The 19,649-nt window shown below is 44.0% G+C and overlaps 1 protein-coding gene across 1 annotated transcript in view; it reads left to right on the top strand.

Moving 5' to 3' along the window:
* Positions 1-19,649, top strand: part of Rcor1 (REST corepressor 1) — a 103,610-nt gene that overhangs the window by 31,090 nt on the left and 52,871 nt on the right. The window contains exon 3 of the mRNA XM_017796230.2: positions 18,969-19,052. Coding sequence (XP_017651719.1) covers positions 18,969-19,052 — 84 coding nt within the window. The remainder of the gene's footprint in view (positions 1-18,968; positions 19,053-19,649) is intronic.

The following is a 19,649-nucleotide window of genomic DNA, read 5'->3' as shown; positions in this document are numbered from 1 at the left end:
AGGAGGACTAGGAAGCTAGTGATGATGAGGCAGTAGGTGCAGTGTGGTGTCTGCCTCCCAGCACCCTTGTGTGCGGCTGCCACAGTAAGAGCTCTGCTGAAGCCATGGTGGTTCAGTGTTGACCCTGCTGCGTGGTCTCTAATCTGATTCCCTGGCTCTCTTAGAGATTTTGTGAGCATTAGTTGTTTTTTTTTTGTCTTTTTGAGACAGGGTCTCCCTGTAGCCCCAGCTGTCCTGGAACTCGCTATGTAGACCACGCTGGCCTCGAACTCAAAAAGATCCACCTGCCTCTGCCTCCTGAGTGCTGGGATTAAAGGTGTGCACCACCACGCCCAGCTGCATTAGTTGTTTAACTAAAATGGGTTCTGTTATTAAATAAGTAAATAAATAAATCTGGCTAATAAAGAAATTGGCCCTAGGATTGATCTCCAAGGAAATGGGTTGGTTACCCAGCACAGTTGTATACAAAGGAAGCGAAGAAGAAAGGATCATGATTAGCCTATAGTCGGAGCATGTGAGGGGCAGAGACAGGAGGATTGCCAAGCGTCCGGGGCCAACTTGGTCTATGGTATGAGACCGTGTTTCAAAAAAACACACACATTGGGGTTGTAGGAATGGCTCACCTGTTAAGAGCACTTGCTGCTCAGGGTGCTCACTTTGGGAGACCCACAACCACCAGTAGCTCCAGCTCAGGAGACCCAGTGCTCTCTTCTGGACTCTGGTCTCCTACCACCATGTACATAAAATACTAAAAAGAAATCTTAAAGTAAAAGCAACAGTACACACAGAAACTCTTGAAAAATTAAACAAATTTTTGATGAACTACAAACAAAGGAATGATAAAGCACAACAGCACAGAAGAGAATTACTGTGACCAGCAGTACAGCGAATGGCCCTGTTACTTCATTCTTGATTCTGTTTTTTTTGACGTGGGGTAGTCTCATCTGTCCTGGAACTCACCATGTAAACCAAGCTGGGCTCGATCTCAGAGATCCACCTGCCTCTGCCTCCTGAATTCTGGGATTAAAAGAGTGTGCCACCAGGTCTGTGCTTCCTCTTCTCCCCCCCACGCCCCCCCCCTTTTTTTGTCTTGCTGAGACAGGGTCTCCCTGTAGCCCCAGCTGGCCTGGAACTCGAAATATAGATCTCCCTGCCTCTGTCTCTGGGATAAAAGGCATGGGCCACCACACCCAGTGCCCCCCCCCCCTTTAAAGTAGGTAAGTATAGATTTATTTTAGAAAGTACAAGCATAGAAGACATTCTCTAGAATGGGAGCAGACTCTTGAACACGAGACTCAGGAGCCCCCAGCCCTTTAAAAAATTAGCCATTTCGAGACAGGTTTTCACAAAGTTACCTGTATTTGCCTTGAACTCATTCTGTAGCCCAAGGAAACTTTAAATTTGTGATTCTCCTGCCTCAGACTCCCAAGTACCTGGGGTTACAGGCCTGTTTTTTCTTGAGAAAAAACAGTGCTCATTATGTAGCACTGACCTGGATGGAATTCACTGTATAGACCAGGCTAGTCTTGAACTCAGAGACATCTGTCTACCTGTCTCTGCCTCCTCAGTTCTGGGATTAAAGGCAGGCACTGCTATGCCCAGCACAGTAGGTTTTTCAGATATGAAAATTTCCTACTGATTTGGCCAGAGTAAGTAGGACTTGCTTGGTCAGCTTAGGTGAGAGCAATGTAACCACTCTTGAAAGTGTCCTGTCAGTTGGATCTAGTCCTGGCATCTGGGTTATTTTAAACTGCTAATATGTGTTGGCACCTTGGTTGCTTGCTTTACGTGCTGTTTTGCTTAATCTCTGAAGAATCTGTTTCCTCCATCTTCACAGAAGAGAAATGTAAGGTCTAGCAAGATAAGGAAGGTCTGCTTTATGCTGGGTAGAGCTGGGGTACCCACTATACCATGTAACTGTTTGCAGCCTTGAGGGGTTGAGTAATGAGCATACTGGATGCAAGGTATGCCCAGGAGCAGGTTCCAGCACTTCTCCTGCTGTGTCTTCTGTCAGAGACCACGTTTCTCAGACTCTGCCTGTTTCTTGTGTTCTCAGAGACAGTGTCTCACTTTGTGGTTATATAATCTTTTCTGCCTCAAATGCTTGTCTGGTTGATCAGACTTCTGAAAGTATTTTGCCATCTACCTACATCTTTTTATTTAGGTACGTTTTTGTTGTTTAATTGAGGACCCCCCCCCCATTGTGTGAAAATTGTTTAAATTGCTTTTGGTTTGGGCATAGTGCTGTTATAAATCTTGTTTGTGTGCATGTGGCATGTTTGTGTGTGAGCCTGCATGTGGAGGCCAGCCTTGGGTGTTGTCCTCACCTTCCACCTTGTGTGAGGCAGGGTTTCTTAGTTGTCCACAGTTAGCTGTATATAACAGGCTAGGTGGTTATGTATTCTTGATGATAAAATATTACCACTAGCTAGCCAGGCGTGGTAGCGCATGCCTTTGATCCCAGTACTCAGGAGGCAGAGGCATGCAGATCTCTGTGAGTTTAAGACCAGCCTGGTCTACATAGTGAGTTCCAGGCCCACTGGAGCTACAGGAAGATCCTGTCTCAAACACCAAAACCAAAAAAAAAACACAAACCACAGAGTTGTTACCAGTGATCATGGTGAGCACACCTTTAATCCCACCACCCTGGGAGCAGAGGCCGGCAGATCTCTGTGAGTTTGAAGCCAGCCTGGTCTGTATAGCCAGTTGCAGGCCAGCTGGGGCAACAGGGAGACCCTGTCTGAAAAAGAACCCCACCCCCCAGCAATCACCACTGATAAATAATGAATGTTTAGAATGTGTAACTGTATACTTAAGCCGGAAGGATTTATACCTGAAGATTTGAGTGGTGGAAAAATACCAGATATTGAAATTTTTGAGGTTGTTTTGTTTTTATTTATTTATTTATTTTAAATAGGGTCTCACAGGAACTTGCTATGTAGACCAGGCTGGCCTTAAACTTAGAGAGATCCACTTGCCTCTGCCTGCCAAGTTCTGGGATTAAAGGTGTGCACTGCCATATATATATATACCAAGTTTTTTATTATTATTTTTATTTTATGTGTATGTGTGTATTGTCTGCATGTAGGTAGGTAAGTGCACCCATGTTGTGCAATTCCGGCAGAGGTCAGAAGAGGCTGTCAGATCCCCTGGGAGTTACAGACAGTTGTTAGCTGCCATGTGGGTGCTGGGATTCAAACCTGGGTCTTCTGCAGGAACAACCAGTGTTCTTAACCACTGAGCCATCTCTCCAGCCCCTAAAGGTTTTACTTTTTTAAAAAATTGTATGCGTATGAGTGTATTGCCTGCATTTGTGTAAGTTCACCTGTGTAGTGCAATGCCCATGGAGGTCAGAAGAGGGTGTCAGATCCCTTGTAGCTGCAGTTATAGATGGTTGTTAGCAACCATGTGGGTACTGGGAATCAAACTCTGGTCCTCTGCAAACAGCTAGTGTTCTTAACCACTGAGCCATCTCTCCATCCCCCATAGTGTTATTCTTTGATAGTTCTTGTAAACTGAAGTTCCTAGGGGAAATGCCACACTTTGTTGAAGATTCAACAAGATTGATTGACTGATTAGCTTCATGATTATGGAGAGTTGAAGGTTGCAGATCCAGAGCCAAATTGTCTTAGGCTATCTTTAGACCCCTTAATAGTTGCCTACCTCTGTGCCTCACCTGACATCCTCTTAACAGGTAAAAAACTTTGTACTGTGTTCTTTTTTTTTTCAAATGTGTATGCATGTATTGCCTGCATGTAGGTAAGTGCACCCATGTCATGCAATGCCAGTGGAGGTCAGAAGAGGCTGTCAGATCCCCTGGGACTGGAGTTATAGACAGTTGTTAGCTGCCATGTGGGTGTTGGGATTCAAACCCAGGTCTTCTGCAAGAACAACCAGTGTTCTTACCTGCTGAGCCATCGCTCCAGCCCCATGGACTGGTTCTTAGCAGACCACTAGCTTCCAACAACCCAAAAGCTAAGCATGTCATCAGCATCTGAAACCTTATAGCAGTGTTTTCCCAACTTTGCTGTAATCCGCCTATCACCTACCTGAGGCCCCTACCTACCTGTAGGCCCACTTACCTGCAGTCCCCACCTCCCTGAAGCTCTCATCAATGTATTTGGTAAATGCATTGATTTATGTCTTTTGTTCTATATCTAATTAAAAGCTCTTGTAACCACTTCTACAGTGGAACATGGTATTTGAAGCAACGCGAATCTGTGTTCCAGGACTACTTGTATTTGATCACTCATATTTGGTTCAGAATAAGCAATTTCTTACCCCTTTGAGGTGAGAGGTGTTTCACATTGACATTTTTAAAAGTTCACATTAACCGTTTGTAGCCATTATGTAAAATGCAGATTCCATTTTGAGCTGTGCATTTGGAAAAAATGAAAAGTAGAAAAGACAAAATTGTGGGCGTGGTGACGCACGCCTTTAATAACAGCACCTGGGAGGCAGAGGCAGATGGATCTCCTTGAGTTCGAGGCCAGCCTGGTCTACACAGCAAGTTCCAGGACAGCTGGGGCTACAGGGAGATCCTGTCTCAAAAGAAAAAAAGAAAAAAATTCAGTGATGTGTCCATGTGCCCCTCCCCCTGAAATTTTGGGGGACTATATTAAACATAGCGAGCAAGTGCTTTACCACTAAGCCACACACATCCCAGTCTAAGATTTAGTTCTAATTCAAGCTAACACTTAGTAATTGACATTTCCTAGTGATGGCTGGCTTGATGTATATGGCCTTCCCCGGGATGTGGAGGAAAGAGGGGTGGGTGTTAGAACCATAGTTCCTGACAGGGATGTGATCAAGTTTAGTAATTGTGGTTAACTTTTTAGAAATTTTAAGCCATCAAATAGGTAGATAGTGCAGGCATGTGATGCACATCCAAAAATGCAAAATGGTTTGCGTGTGCGGTAGGTTTCTTCTAGCCATTTTGGCTAGCTCTGTTGAACTGGCTTCCCAAGGATCCTGGTTAAGTGGAATATCTGCCCTGCTGTGCTTTTCTTAAGTGGCTGGTAGCAGAGTGATTCTGGGGGCATTCCTTCCTGTCAGGTTTCCTCTGGCAGGTTTTGTGATTTGCCTTTTGTTTCCTTGGTTTTTTGTTTTTTGTTTTTTGTCTTTTTGAGACAGGGTCTCCAGCTGTCCTGGAACTCACTGTGTTTGTTTCCTTGTTTTATCATGACTTTTTTTTTTTTTGCTAGTTTTTTGCTGTTTCCTTTCTTTTCTTTTTCTTTTCTTTTTGTTGGCAGTGCCAAGGAGTGAACCCAGGACCTTCCTTACACTAGATAAGGGCTCTGTCACTGAGCTACATCCTGCTTCACTTTAAAAAAAATTTCTTTTGTTTTTATTTTATGCATCTGAGTGTTTTGTATGCAAGTTATGTGTCCATATCATGCAGTGCCCTTGGAGGCCAGAAAAGGGCATCTGATCCCCTGGAACCGGAATTAACAGATGGTTTGTTAGCCATGATATGAGTGCTGGGAACTGAACCTGTGTCCTCTGGAAGAGCCAGTGCTGCCAGTGCTCTAACTGCTGAGCCATCTCTTCAAGCCCCGCTTCCCCTCTTTCTTGTTTTGACATAAGGCCTCCTTTCATGGTTCAGACTGGCCTTGAACTTGCTGTTCTCCTGCCTCACTCCAGATGCTGATGTATGCATGTGTGTGACAGTCTCCTGTTTAGTACAGGTTTGTTTCAGCTTCCTGAACTGGGATCAGGGTTGTGCCATTATGCTGACGTGTTTTCCCTTGCAAATTTAGGGTAACTATGTAAACCTGAAAACAGTGAACATTTGTGAAAATGATTCCTGGAGATAGCTTTGCAAAGTGCTCCGTGTCAGGTAGTGGTTGCTGATGTGGGACAGATGGAGGATGCTGCATTTGCAACTCCTTTGTGGGTCCTTTCGGTGACCTGTCCTCATGTTTAAGGGATATGGGCCTCTTGGCTTTTTTCTTTTAAGTTCTTTGGGGTTCCCGAATGATATTTTATTTATTTTATTTTATGTGTATGCGTGTAAGTGAACCCATGTCATGCGATGCCTGAGGACAGAAGAGGCTGTCAGATCCCCTGGAACGGGAGTTATGGACAGTTGTTAGCTGCCATGTGGGTGCTGGGATTTGAACCCGGGTCTTCTGCAAGAACAGCTGGTATTAACCACTGAGCCATCTCTCCAGGCCCCCAAATGATTTTTTAAAATCACGTTATTGTATGGGTACATGTGTGCATGTTACAGTGTAGTCAGAGGACCACTTTTGGGACCCAGTTCTTAACTCTCTACCATGAGGGTCCTGGAGATTGAGCTTGGGTTGTCAGGCTTGGTGGCAGTCACCTTTACCCGCTACACCATCTCACCCGTCCCTTCTGATTTTTTTTTTTTTTTTTTTAGATCAGGTTCATTATGACCGAAGTGTTTTAATCCTAATTTAAGACTAAATTACTTCTACTTGGAGCTAATCTATTAGCCTTTCTATTTTATTTAGAAAGTGTGTGTGTGTGTGTGTGTGTAGATGTTCTTGTACCACAGTGCACCTGTAAAGGTCAGAGGACAACTTTTGGGAATTGGGTCTCTCCTTCCACCGTGGGATCGAGGGTAGAACTCAGGTGCCTTGTCCTACTAAGCCATCCACTGGTCCCCAAATTGCACTTTTCAATCTTCTGAATCAATAATAAAGTAGGCTTGTTTTTTCCTCTAATATTGAGAAATTGGAAGCATTTGCTTCTGTGCCACTGTCAGCGCTGTGTTACCAGACCACTGTGCTGACTGAGATCATAGGCCCATTCTTTTCCTTTTATCTTTAAGTCTAATTTGAAGCATAGCTGTTTCTTTAATATGGCATGATTTGAACAAGTTATGTTATAAATTTTTTTCCTTATTTTAAGAAAGTAGAGAGGGCTGGGTTGTATCAGTCATAGCAGTTAACAAACCCTGGGTTCATACGCCAAAATCCCTCTTTTGTCCCCCAAAAGGATAAAGCACTACCTGGATTAATTACAGAGAAGTGGGTTGTAATTACGTTGGTTTTTTTAAGAAGTTGACTTTACTCTTTGGGTATACTTTCCTTTTGGGTGTTTAAGACCATACATTTGGTCCAAATACATCAATTTATTTTTACTCTTAAGGTTTGAGGATCTGTTTCTCAGGGGTCACATAGGCTTGGGAGGAGCTCCTGGCTCCTTTCTTTCACCAGTTCCATCTATGTGAAGATAAGTCAAAGGTCCTGCTCGACCATGTCTGGCTTCACTTGGAAGCATGAATGAGATGTTTCTTCGGAGTTGACCCTCCTCCTTGTAAACTGGACACTGGTTCAAGTCCATCTGGTGAGGTCTCCATGGCCTCCTTGATCAAGAGGACAGATGACTCACCACAGTTACTAGGCTTAAGTCTATATAAAAAGTTACTTGAGACAATTATTTCTCATTTTTGATTTGTTCCTAACCAGAAAGTGCTGCTCAGATGTAAGACTTCAAATCTTGGTCTGCAATACTGTAGTGCCCACCTGTAGATAAGGGAGACAACCAGCTATTGTTCTAAAATGATGGATAAATTTGTTTTCTCTCCCTATCTAGAAGCCTTTGTGAGGGAACTGACACTGATTCTAACCACTCCAGCAGCTATCAAAATACCTGAAAGCAAATCCTGAATCCATCACTCCAGACTTGGAAGGCAAAAGAAAAATGAGGAGGAACCCAATAAAAGGATACTTTTGGAAGCCCTTGTCAAGAAATTCCAATGGATTCTCATATGAACATTTGAAAATTGCCTTGTTCTGATTTTTTTCTAGTTCCCTCTCTAGAACTTATATTGCTAATTACTCTTGCCTTTACTTCTCCTTCACATCTCCTATTCACAATTCAAGGACTTTCTTTTCCCCTTAGAGATAAGAGTTACGCCAATTTGGGAGTCTTTTAGATAGATCCACTGAAAGGGTACTCCAACTGCCTCACCCTGCGTCCCTGTTCAGCATGGAAGAAGCCAGAGTAGTCTGTGTCCCGATTCCCTATTGGCAATTTGGGTAACCCCTTCAGAGGGTGGTGTGATAAGAATAGGAAGTAGGAATTGGCTAGGCAGTTAGGGTAAAGGACCCCAAAGAAAAGTAGCCAGTCTCTTGGCTAAAATTACAATGTCCTTGGGTTTCTTAGCAACATACTCTATTCCAAAGGCCAAAAAATGTCGAAAATATTTGGGAGCTTTTAACTAATCCATAGAAGATTTTAGGGTTACCTCTTCAGAGGGGGGAATGTCAGAGTAGCCAAAAGCACTTGGGAGGCAGAGGCAGGCGGATTTTTTTTTTTTTTTTTTGAACTTTGTGAGTTCAAGCCAACCTGGTCTACATAGTGAGTTCAGGTCAGCTGGGACTACAGGGAGACCCTGTCTCAAAAAGACAAAAAATAAAATCAGTCAATCAAAGAAGAAGAAAGAGTACATGAAGTTATCAAAAAAATAGTGATGGGGAGATATGGGAGGAGTTGGAGGGGAGGGAGTGGGCATGGATCTGATCAAAATACCTTATATTCGTGTACAAAATTCTCAACTAAAAAGAAAGTTGAGCTGGGCGTGGTGGCGCATGCCTTTAATCCGAGCACTCAAGAAGCAGAGGCAGGCAGATCTCTGTGAGTTTGAGGCCATCTGGTCTACACAGCAAGCTCCAGGCCAGCCGGGGCTACTGGGAGACCCTGCCCCCCCCCAAAAAAAAAGAAATAAAGAGAGAAATTGGACACGTAGTGCTGCTGTTTACCCCGCCCTGTGGTAGACTGTTCCATTTGTTCCTCTTTGAGAAATGGCACTGTGGCTCCACAGCGTCATTTCCTCTGTGTACGCGCGCGTGCGTGTGTGCGTGTGCGTGTGTGTGTGTGTGTGTGTGTGTGTGTGTGTGAGCTACAGGGTCTCAATGTGCATCCCTGGCTGGCCTGGAACTGTGTAGGTCAGGTTGGCCTTGAACTCACTGTCTGCCTCAGAGCAGTGGGATTAAAAATGTGTTGCCAAATGCCTGGCTATCCTTTTTTTTTGGGAGTGGGCTTGGGGTGTGTGTGTGTGTGTGTATGTGTGTGTGTGTGTGTGTGTGTGCACGTGCACGTGTGCGTTGTACACTGTGTGCATCCAATACCCACAGAAGCCAGAAAAGGGCATTAGATTTCCCTGGAACTGGAGTTACAGATGGTTGTGAGCTGCCCAGTGTGGGTGCTGGGAACCGAATCTGTATGCTCTGTAAGAAGAGCAAATGCTCTTAACCTGTTAGCCATCTCTCTAGCCCTCATTCTGTAATTTCTTAAGACTTGGAGGGAAGAAAATAATTTCATTAGAAAAAAGAAAATTTTAAGTCCACATATGGCTTGTAATCCAGTGCTAGAAATGGAAGTAGGAAGATTTCTGGTTATAGGCCAGCTTAGACTACATAATAGCTAAACCATGTCTCAAAAGTATAAGAGTTCAATATTATTACATACTATTTGGGGGAGAAGCAAGGAGGATGGCACATTTCTGACAGAGTCTTGTAAACAGCAAGGAGACATAGCTTCAGTGTGTAAACTCTGGGAGTGCTTGGTGGTGTAGCAGTATGGCATTACCTGTTCCGAGCAGTGTGCTCTATGATGTTCTCCTGGGCCGCACTGTGACAAGAGAAGCAGCTGAGCCCAAGACTCCGTTTTGAGATTCACTGATGTCTGGAGTGCCCCACACCTCACTGTTTCGGTTTCCAGTTTATTTGGGGTATTTTGTAGACGTTAGATGATAAACTTGTTAAATTGGTAATATGCAAGAGAAATGTTTCTAGTTTCTCTAGGGAGGACTGATTTAGAGACCAAGACACTTAGAGGTCTGAGGGAATCAGAGAACATAGGATAATTTCAATTAGTGAAAATCTCATTATACCACCCAGTTTCTAGTGGATAGGAGATAGGCATTGACTGCATAGGAATTCTTAGGAGGAAGAGAGGCACAGGAAGTCAGGGGAGGGCTGCTGCTTTTCAGGGACCCTGAGCCACAGGACTTGCTTCTTCTCCCACTTAGTTCCCAGCTGTGTGGTGGACTCCTGTGTGGAAGAAAGGAAGTAGAACAAGATACTGTTTGTAGAACACTTCGTAGGTTAGCTACCTAAGCTCTTATTGGTTCAGCATTAATGAAGCACCTATAATGTGTCAGACACTAGGTGTCTGTGTTTCAAGAACTGTAATTTAACAAAGGAGACAGACGGAATAGCTGGTGTTACTTACTGTTGTGCTTACTGTTCTTGGTAAACAGCAGTCTTTGTCTGTGTGCACACACTTGAAGAGTCTGAACTGGGATAGAGGATGCCCCAGTGTTGTGTGAGCGCTGAGTGGCCGTCTAGGGTGCTGGTGGCCTCAGCTGGCAGAAGACCAAAGACCAGCCCAGCCATCAAGTCTGTATAGCAGTAGTATAGCTGCTGCCCAGCTAAGGAGGGTCAGTGCAGTGGGGTTGCAGTGGGCTTCAGGTGTGCCAGGAGTACTCTCACTGAGCTGCGTCCTGTTTGTACAGGCCGTCACACTCAGCAAACCTGTTTGTTTATTTATTGAACCCACTGTGACTTTATTTTCCCTCAGCTTTGTTTCCTGTTTTATTTTTAAATTCTCACTGCTTTGTGCTTCCCTTGGTTTCCATATTCTTTCTAAGTTCTTGGGATGAATACTCAGTGTTTAGCTTCTTTTATTACCAATCACAGCTGTGGATTTTGTCTTTTCCTTTCTTTTCCTTCTTTTTGGTTCTGGGGACCTAAAGCAGGGTCTTGTACTTGCTGCTTTTTGTTTTTGTGAGGCAGGGCCTGCCTGGCTCCCCATGTGTACTGGCTTCTTAAGCCAGTGTTCCACCACTGAGTTGAGTCTCTAACCCAGCTACAAAGAAGACTTTAATTCTTTCATAGGGTCCCCAAATTTTTATGGTCTTTAGAGTTCAATTTTTAAATTTTTTTTATTTTTTATTTTATTTTATTTTATTTATTATTTTATTTTATTTTATGTGTGTATTGCCTGCATGTAGGTAAGTGCACCCTTGTTGTGCAATGCTCGCAGAGGACAGAAGAGGCTGTCGGATCCCGTGGAACTGGTGTTACAGACAGTTGTTAGCTGCCATGTGGTGCTGGGATTCAGACCCAGGTCTTCTACAAGAACAGCCAGTGTTCTTAACTGCTGAGCCATCTCTCCAGCCCTTCCTTTTCAGTTTTTATTATGCTTTTTATTTTGTGTGTAGATGTGTGTCACAGTACACCTAGGAGTCAGAGGACAACTTGCAGGGTTCTCTCCTTCCACAGAGTATCTGGGGCTTGATCTTAGGTCATTAGGCTTGATGGTGCACGTCTTTACCCATTGTCATCTTACTGGTCCTAATTGTGAAATTGTGAAATTTTAAGTATTTTTTTTTTTTTTTTTTGATCAAGATTTTTTTCTACCAACTAGGTGCTGCGACTCATACCTGTAACCCTAGCACACAGAAGAGTGGTACAAGGATTGTCTCAAATTTAAGACCAACCTGGGCTACAGTTGAATTCAACCATGGTGAATTCTGGGCTAGACTGGGGTATAGTGTGCGACCATATCTTTAAAAAATGAAAATTTGGGCTGGGCATGGTGGCCCACATCTTTAATCCCAGCACTGGGGAGGCAGAGACATGCGGATCTCTGTGAGTTCAAGGCCAGCCTGGTCTACATAGTGAGTTCCAGGACAGCTGGGGCTACAGGGAGACCCTGTTTGAAAAAGACAAAAACAAAAACAAAACAAAACTCTCTGGTACCAATTGCTGTATTAGTCACTTTTCTGTTGCTGTGATAGAAACACTGACCAAAACAACTTGGAAAAGTTTATTTGAGCTTTCTGTTCCAGGGGAATTACAGTCTGTCTTGGTGGGGAGGCATGGCAGCAGAGGTGGCTAGAGGAGGAGCAGCAGAACCTAAGCTCTTCATCTTCCAACAGGCACAGGAAACGAGAGGGCAACTGGACATCCAGCAAGGCTTAGGAACGCTCTAAGCCCACCCCCAGTGATGTGCTTCCTCCAGGATAGCCACACCTTCTAAAACCTCCCAAAACAGTGCCACCATCTGGGGACAAAATGTGCAAATACTCTGAGGCCATGGGGGACATTTTCATACAAACCATCACAGATTTGAATTAGACATTTCTCCTGGAAAGACACAAATGGCGAGCAAGTACGTCCAGTATGTGTTAGTATCAGATCAACCCCAGTGAGAAACCACAGCCTGTTGACTTGAGCCCCTAAGTCAGACAGTAACAGGTAGAGACAGTGTTGTCGGGACTGTAAAATGTGAGTTGCTGTTCTGTTCCCAAGTAGCGGACATGGCCCCTTAGAAGAATAACTAGTGTGTGCTTTAAAGCGTGACAAGGATGTAAACAATGGCACTTTTTCTTATTTCGGGACAAGATGATTTAAATCATACAGTCAAGGACTTTCTTTTTCTTTATTTTAAAGTTGTTTTTTGGTTTGGTTTTGTGGAGTTTTTTGGTTGTTGTTTGTTTTTTGAGACAAGGTCTCCCTGTAGCCTTGGCTGGCTTGGAATTTGCCATTATATAGAACCAGACTGGTATTGATCTTAGAAAGATCCTCCTGCCTCTGCCTTCCAAGTGCTGAGATCAAGGGCATGTGCTACTTCTCCTGGTTTAGAGATTTATTTTTAATTATGTGTATGTATAGGTCCTCTGCAAGAACAGCGGGTGCTCTTAACCGCTGAGTCACCTCTCTAGCTCCAGTCACTCTTCGTCTTGTATATGGAGGCAGGGTCTCTTATAACCGCTGAGTCACCTGTCCAGCCCAGTCACTCTTCATCTTCTATGGAGGTGGGTCTCTCGATGAACCCAGAGAATGAAGGTAGTCTAGTTAGTCAGTTCACCCCTGGGATTCTCTGTCTCTGCCTTCCAAGTGTTAGGGTCACAGGTTGCCAACACACTTGCTGTCTCTGAGCCAGGTTCTCAACTCCAGTCCTCAAGCTTCTGTAAACAATTTTGTATAAGTTTTATTAAGGACATGTACTAATTCTGTAAGGGCATTTACCTAAAGAGTTTCTTGGGTCAGTCATTTGTTATGAAGGACTGCTTGTTTTCCAGAGTGTGACTTTACCATGTGGCATTTACCAGCAGTGTACTAGAGTGCTTCTTCATTCTTGTCAGGACTTGGTTTTTCCTTGGTCTTTATTGTAGACACTCCAATAACTAACTATATGGTGTTTTCACACTGTGCTGTAATTTACATTTCTCTGATGTTTAGTGATACTGAACATTTTCATATGACATGCCATCTGTATTTTTTTGATGAAGTAACTGTTCAGATTTGTTTCCATTTTTAAAAAAAGCCTGGCTTATTGTTGAGTAGGAGAGTTCTCTGGATTGTGAGTAGGAGAGCTCTCTGTCTGGATTGTTAATAGGAAACTCTGCTCTGGAAACTCACCAGAAATGTTCCTGTGTGACATAATGGGGACATAAGGAATGCCAGTTCAATACAAGCAGGTGCCCATCTGTTGCAGGTTAAAGAGAGGGTGCATTTAGAAGGCAGAGAATACAGGAGTGTGTACCCACTGGGATCTGACCCACAGGACTGGGTGCTAAATAGACTAAGGACCATTCTCAGCCTGTTTTGCCCTTGTCTGCAGTGCTACTTACATCTTGGTACGCAGCCATTATGGGAAGACCAAGAGTCTCTGGTGCTGAGGGGAGCTCAGTGGAGTCTGGGGATGGCTCAGGGACCTAGGGGCTCTGGAGCCAAGCTGCAGCTGTGGGAAACTGGGCTGCCCTTCTGGGTATTGCACTCCAGAATGTCACAGGAAAAGCTTATCTCCAGTATAGGCAGGAACTCCCAGGGGCTGAGCAGAGGGAGGCTGCAGATGCCTGAGGCACTCCTGAGTCCGATGTGAGTGGTTGGGAGCCAAGCTACCAGCAGGCATCAGACAAGCATCTGGCGTTAGGTAGTTGGCGATTGTTGAGGCGGTCAGGAAGACACAGCCCCATTTACTGCTGCATCACTCATTGTTGGTGCTCCAGCTAAGGGTACACAGTCCAGCACCTTAAGAACTCTGCCTAGCCAGGCCTGGTAGTACAGGCCTGTAATCTTAGCTACTTGTAATGCCAAGACAGAAAGATTGCTGGAAGTTTGAGGCCAGCCTGGGCTATAAGGTTAGAGACCCTGTCTCAAAATTAAAAAGAGGAGAGGCTGGAGAGATGGCTCAGCACTTAAAAGCACTGGCTTCTCTTACAGCAGAAAACTGGGGTTCAAATCCCAGCACCCATATGGTGGCTAGCACTCATCTGTGACTCCAGTTCCAGGGGTTCCAACACCCTCTTCTGGACTCTGTGGGCACTGCCCAACACGGGTGCACTTACGTACATGCAGGCATAAAACTCCTAAGAATAAGTAAGAAAATTTTTTAAAGTAAAGAGAGGGTTCAGTGGTAAAGTGCTTGCCTAGTACGCACACGGCCAAACGTTCAGTCCCTACTACCACCAGAATTCTGAAAAGTGATGTTTGAGCTTGGAGCAGTGATACTTGGTGTAGATTTTGGCATGGGTGTCTAAGGATAGTAGAGATCTAGTAAATCACTAGGTTCTTGCCTCCTGGCTCCTGCTCTATCCTGGTGTATAGTTGTCAAATTGAGATTAAGCACAATTGGCCATCTTTATAGATTATGATCTTATTGTCATCTCTAAGAATACTTTTCTTCTTTTTTTTTGGTCTTTTTGAGACAGGGTCTCCCTGTAGCCCCAGCTATCCTGGAACTCACTTGTAGAGCAGGCTGGCCTCGATCTCACAGAGATCTGCCAACCTCTGCCTCCTGAGGGCTGAGACTAAAGGCAGTTCCACCATGCCCTGTAGAATACTTTTCTTAAAGCTAATTTACAGGGACTGGAGAGGTGGCTCAACTTTTAAGAGCACTGACTGTTCTTGCAGAGGACCCAGGTTCGATTCCCAGCACCCACATGGCGGCTAACATCCATAACTACAGTTCCAGGGGATCCAACGCCCTCTTTTGACTTCCTCTGGCACTGAATGGCATGCATGCCCTCACATACATGCAGGGAATACACTCGTACACATAAAATAAAAATAATAAAATTTTTTTTAAAAAGCTAATTTACAACAATTTTTTCTGAAAGTTTTATAATTTTATGTTAATTGACAAGTTTAAGAATATTTTTATTTTTCCAAAGAGAGGCAATTTTTAATACATTTTTCCAGAAATAACTTGAAACAGGTTACATAAAAAGACATATACAATGAAGTTTATGGGTAGAAAAGTAGAGATAAGAAATCAGACTAAAGCCGGGCATGGTGACACATGTCCTCAAACCCAGCACTTGGGAGGCAGAGTCTGGCAGATCTCTGTGAGCTCCAGGCCAGCCCAGTCCACCCACCAAGCTTCAGGCCAGCTGGGTCACAGGGAGATCCTGTCACAGAAAGAAAGAAAAAAAGAAAACCCAAAACAGTCAAAGACCAAAGGATCAAAGGATTTGCTAACATGGGGTCAACTTTGGTGGAGCAGTGAAGAGGTCAACTTTAGTGGAATAATGAAGGTTTCCATTACCTCTGTTTTTTTTTTTAATCCTAATGAGTTTATTGGGCTTGCTAACAGAGCATAGAGTGGGGGTTTATTTACAGAAGAGTGGGGACACCCCCCATTTATGGCTGCACTGGAAAGTCCACACTCAGATATAGATCCTGTGACTTCCCGACAGCTGCACAAAATGGTGAGAGAGGTCCCTCCTGGGATTCTCACCTTAATATCTTTAGTCCCTCCCACACATGCAGCTAAGGTTGACTACATTGGGTGGGAGGGGTGATTGACCCCCCCCAACTCCTTGATGAGTCTGGGAAGGAGGTGTGACTATAGCTTGCTGCCATAGTGGTCAGAGGATACTTAGAGTTAACACTTCACCATTCTCCAGCTCCTATATTCTTTCTGCCAACCTCTTCTGCAAAAGTCCCTGAGCCTTGGAGGGTGGTAGGTGTAGGATGACCTTCCTCCCATTGTGACAAGGCACTGAGCTTTCGGATCTCTGCACTGTCAGTTTTCCATAGGCTGTTGGCCCATTTCAATGGGATTCCATCTACTATAAAAACACAAACAGCACGAGGCAAGAACATCTAAACAGTAGCTGCTATGATAACTTAACCTATGAGTGTAAACACAAACGCTTGGACGGTACTTGAGCTGGTGCATTACATCCAGATTGCAGTGGCTTCCCACTGGGGCCTGTAATCTCCCCTGCCACAGGGGGTCAGCCTGGTCTACAGTACCAGATGTGTGTTCCACCCCTAGGAGTGGGCATTATATCCTGTCGTAAATTTGCTGCTTGTACCTACACTAGACGCTCTGGAACATCAGTGAAATGGGGTCCGTCATTGAGCAGAATTATAGGGGACATTCTCCCTATCTACATATCCCTATCTGCATATCTGCAGAATTATAGGGGATGTTCTCCTCATCTGCATATCGCCTTTTGGCACCATGAAAGCCACCCATCCAGTGGCAGGCAGTTTCCAACTTAGTCCAAGCTTGACTTCTCCCTCTCCTGTGCTTAAATCAAGCAGTGTCTTCAGCATTCGGGTTTTTCTGTCCACTTCCAGTGTACAACCAATATTGTTGGCAATGGCCTTTATTGTTTTGGGGACCTCTAGGGCCCCTCAGGCCAACAGCTCATAGGGGGGCAACCCACTAATTGACACGTTTCTTATTTCTCCAGTGTCCTCTTTGAATCATTTGTTGTTGTTCCCCCCCCCCCCTTCCTTCCTCCTCCTGGTCTTCTATAGGCGAGCACGCACTGGGTTCTCAGGGTCCCAGCGCGCACTCCTGGGCAGTGAAAGTTCCTCCGCTACTGAGGTCTACTCAGTCGATCCCGTCCCTATTTCACCCGTATACCTTCCTCAGGATGTGAGGTCCACTGGCCACTTGGACCACACGGGAAGAGTACGAGGGACGGTGAAAGCCAGGGTGTCCGCGAGTCGGTGACGGAGGAATAGCGCCCCCCGGGGAGACTGGATCACAGGATTTAGTGTTACAGCTCAAGACAAGTGACTCAGCTCAGATCTCAGTGATTCAGCTCCAGCTCCAACTTTATTGGGGTAAAACTAGGACTATTTATAGTGTAGAGACAGCAGAAGAAGCCTTAGCTGATAGGTACTTTTAGGATGCCTCATTTACATAGGGCGGTGGGCTTCTATCAGGCTATCAGACAATGCCTGATTAAAAACCTGGTAGCTCCTGTGCCGGAGGGCATGTATTTGTGGCGAGCACTTTAAAAGGAGTCAGGGAGGATGCCAGGAAGGCACTCTGCTATGAAAGGAATCTGCAAATCTGCAGCACATAGTTTCCGAGCTCGTGAGCTATCCGGACATGAAGAGACTTCTACTTTGCATAACAGAGGACCCCAACAGTCTTCTATCTTGATTTTTTTTTTTTTTAAGACAAAGTTTCACTTGGTAGCTCAAATTTTTGGATTTGTGGCGATTTTCCTGCCTCAGCGTCCTGAATGTCAGAGGGTGGGCTCCCACAATTTAAAGTTTTTGTCATTCTATTATTTTGTTGTTCACATCGTTCTGCATTTGTCATATGAAAGATCGAACCCATTGTTCTTTAGGCTTCTTATCCCTGTGTAATGAACTAGTCCAGGGTTATCTTGTAATCTTGTGAGTCTTGGAATAAAACACTTCCTTAAGATGTCCTGGTTTCTTTATTGGAGATGATGTTGAGAAGTCACATCTGGGAGTTAGTGTGTTCAGTTTTCGTTCTAGGCTTTCTCAGTGGACAGATGGGAAATAAGTGTGTTGATGCATGTGTACACACAGCTATATTTCTGTTGATAATAAAACCCATGAGTGCATATTGTTACCAACGGTTGCTGTCCATCACCAGGGATTTCTTCTGAGAGCCTCCCTTCTGTATTTGGAGCGTTCCCTCTGCTTCTTTATTTTGAGGTCCATTCATGTTCATCTGTGTTTAGTTCATTTCTTTTTATTGCTGACTTATATTCCATTGCTTGGATGTGTTACCACTTGCAGAAACTGCTAGACTTTTCCCCAAAGCTGTAGTTCTTTTGTATTGCCACCATCAGTACAGAGTCCATTTCCTCCATATTATCCCCAGACTTTGAATGGTTTTAATTTTGTGCTCTTGTATGATGTAGCAGTGTGAGCCTTTCCTTGGATGCTGGATAGTTTTAGCATCTATAGTTTTTTTTTTTTTTTCCTAAACTTTTTTTTTTGGTGGGGTGGGTGTTTTGTTTGGGTTTTTTTGTTTTTGTTTTTGTTTTGCTTTTTTGGTCTTTTTGAGACAGGGTCTCCCTGTAACCTCAGCTGGCCTGGAACTCACTATGTAGACCAGGCTGGCCTTGAACTCACAGAGATCCACCTGCCTCTGCCTCCCAGGTGCTGGGATTAAAGGCATACATCATCATGCTTGGCTTGGTTGTTTTTTGATATGGTCTTGTTACATTCCCCTGGGTAGCTGAGCAAACTGGCCTTGAAATTCATAGCTATTGGATCATAGGCATATACAAACATACCCAGCTTTTGCCAAACACTTTGGTGATATGTTGTTTTGGTTTGAATGCTTCTCTACTCCAAAACTCACATTGAAATCTATATTGCGAATATATTGAGAGGTTAAGAGGCCACAAGAGTTTCACCCTAGTGGGTGAGTTCAGTGTCTTTAATAAAAAGGCTTTTAGTAGTGAGCTCGGTCCTTGTTGACTTTTCTTTTTACATTATATACAGCATGAACATTTATGTAAAACTCAGAACTATATAAAAGTGGTCATCCTCTGCTGGGCATGGTATGCACCCCTTTGGTAGACACTGTCCCTTTTGTCATACTCCTGCCTCCCTATTCCCGGACCCTGGTTGCACCTGTCATTTATTACTGTTGTTTGAGTGCAAAGTGAAGGGTGGGTGGTGAGGTCACGTTTACCACTTGTTATGGCTGCTAACTTACAATAAATATTTTATTTTCTTTCTATTAAGCCAAACTGGCAAGGCGCAGTCAAGAACGAGACAACCTTGGCATGTTGGTCTGGTCACCTAATCAGAATCTATCAGAGGCAAAACGTAAGTCTTATTAAAACACCTTCATTTCCCATCTTTCTTAGATCATATAAGTTCTTAAAGGCGTCTTTGTAGTTTGCATTCTCTACACAGATATATCTCTGCTCTCTTACATTTTTAAATAATTGAAGAGTTTGGAAGTGTGTTTTTATTTTTGCTTTACTGTAGCCATTCACTTTAAAGATTTCCAATTTGTAGTTTCATGTCTTCTGTGCCTTCCAAAATGCTGTTTAAGCCAGTAATGAATGTAACTAGAACAGTGGATCAGAAGAAAATGACAATGTGATGTGGAATTCTCTCCTGGGAATTTATAGATTGAACCTAGGGCTTCACACTTCCTAAGCCAGTGCTCTACCAGCGACTGCAATAGTAGATACCTTGTTAGGCAAATATTCTGAGCTATATTGGGCTTGAAGTTAAGGACGCTGATTGCATTTTCTGTCTGTTCATGTTATCATGAAATTAATTTTGTAATTGCTGTTACCACAATTCCTTGCTACTTTGAAGTCCTTATCTTCATCATAACTCTAAGAAATTAATCCTTCTGCTGTACAATTATGCACGTCTTTCTAGAGAAAAGACCTTGGATTCTCAAAAGAA

This window comes from Nannospalax galili, unplaced genomic scaffold, assembly GCF_000622305.1.
Source record: "Nannospalax galili isolate Female #2095 unplaced genomic scaffold, S.galili_v1.0 scaffold188, whole genome shotgun sequence".
Classification (NCBI taxonomy): domain Eukaryota; kingdom Metazoa; phylum Chordata; class Mammalia; order Rodentia; family Spalacidae; genus Nannospalax; species Nannospalax galili.
Note: the sequence above shows the minus strand (reverse complement) of the source record. Positions and strands in the feature narration are given on the sequence as shown.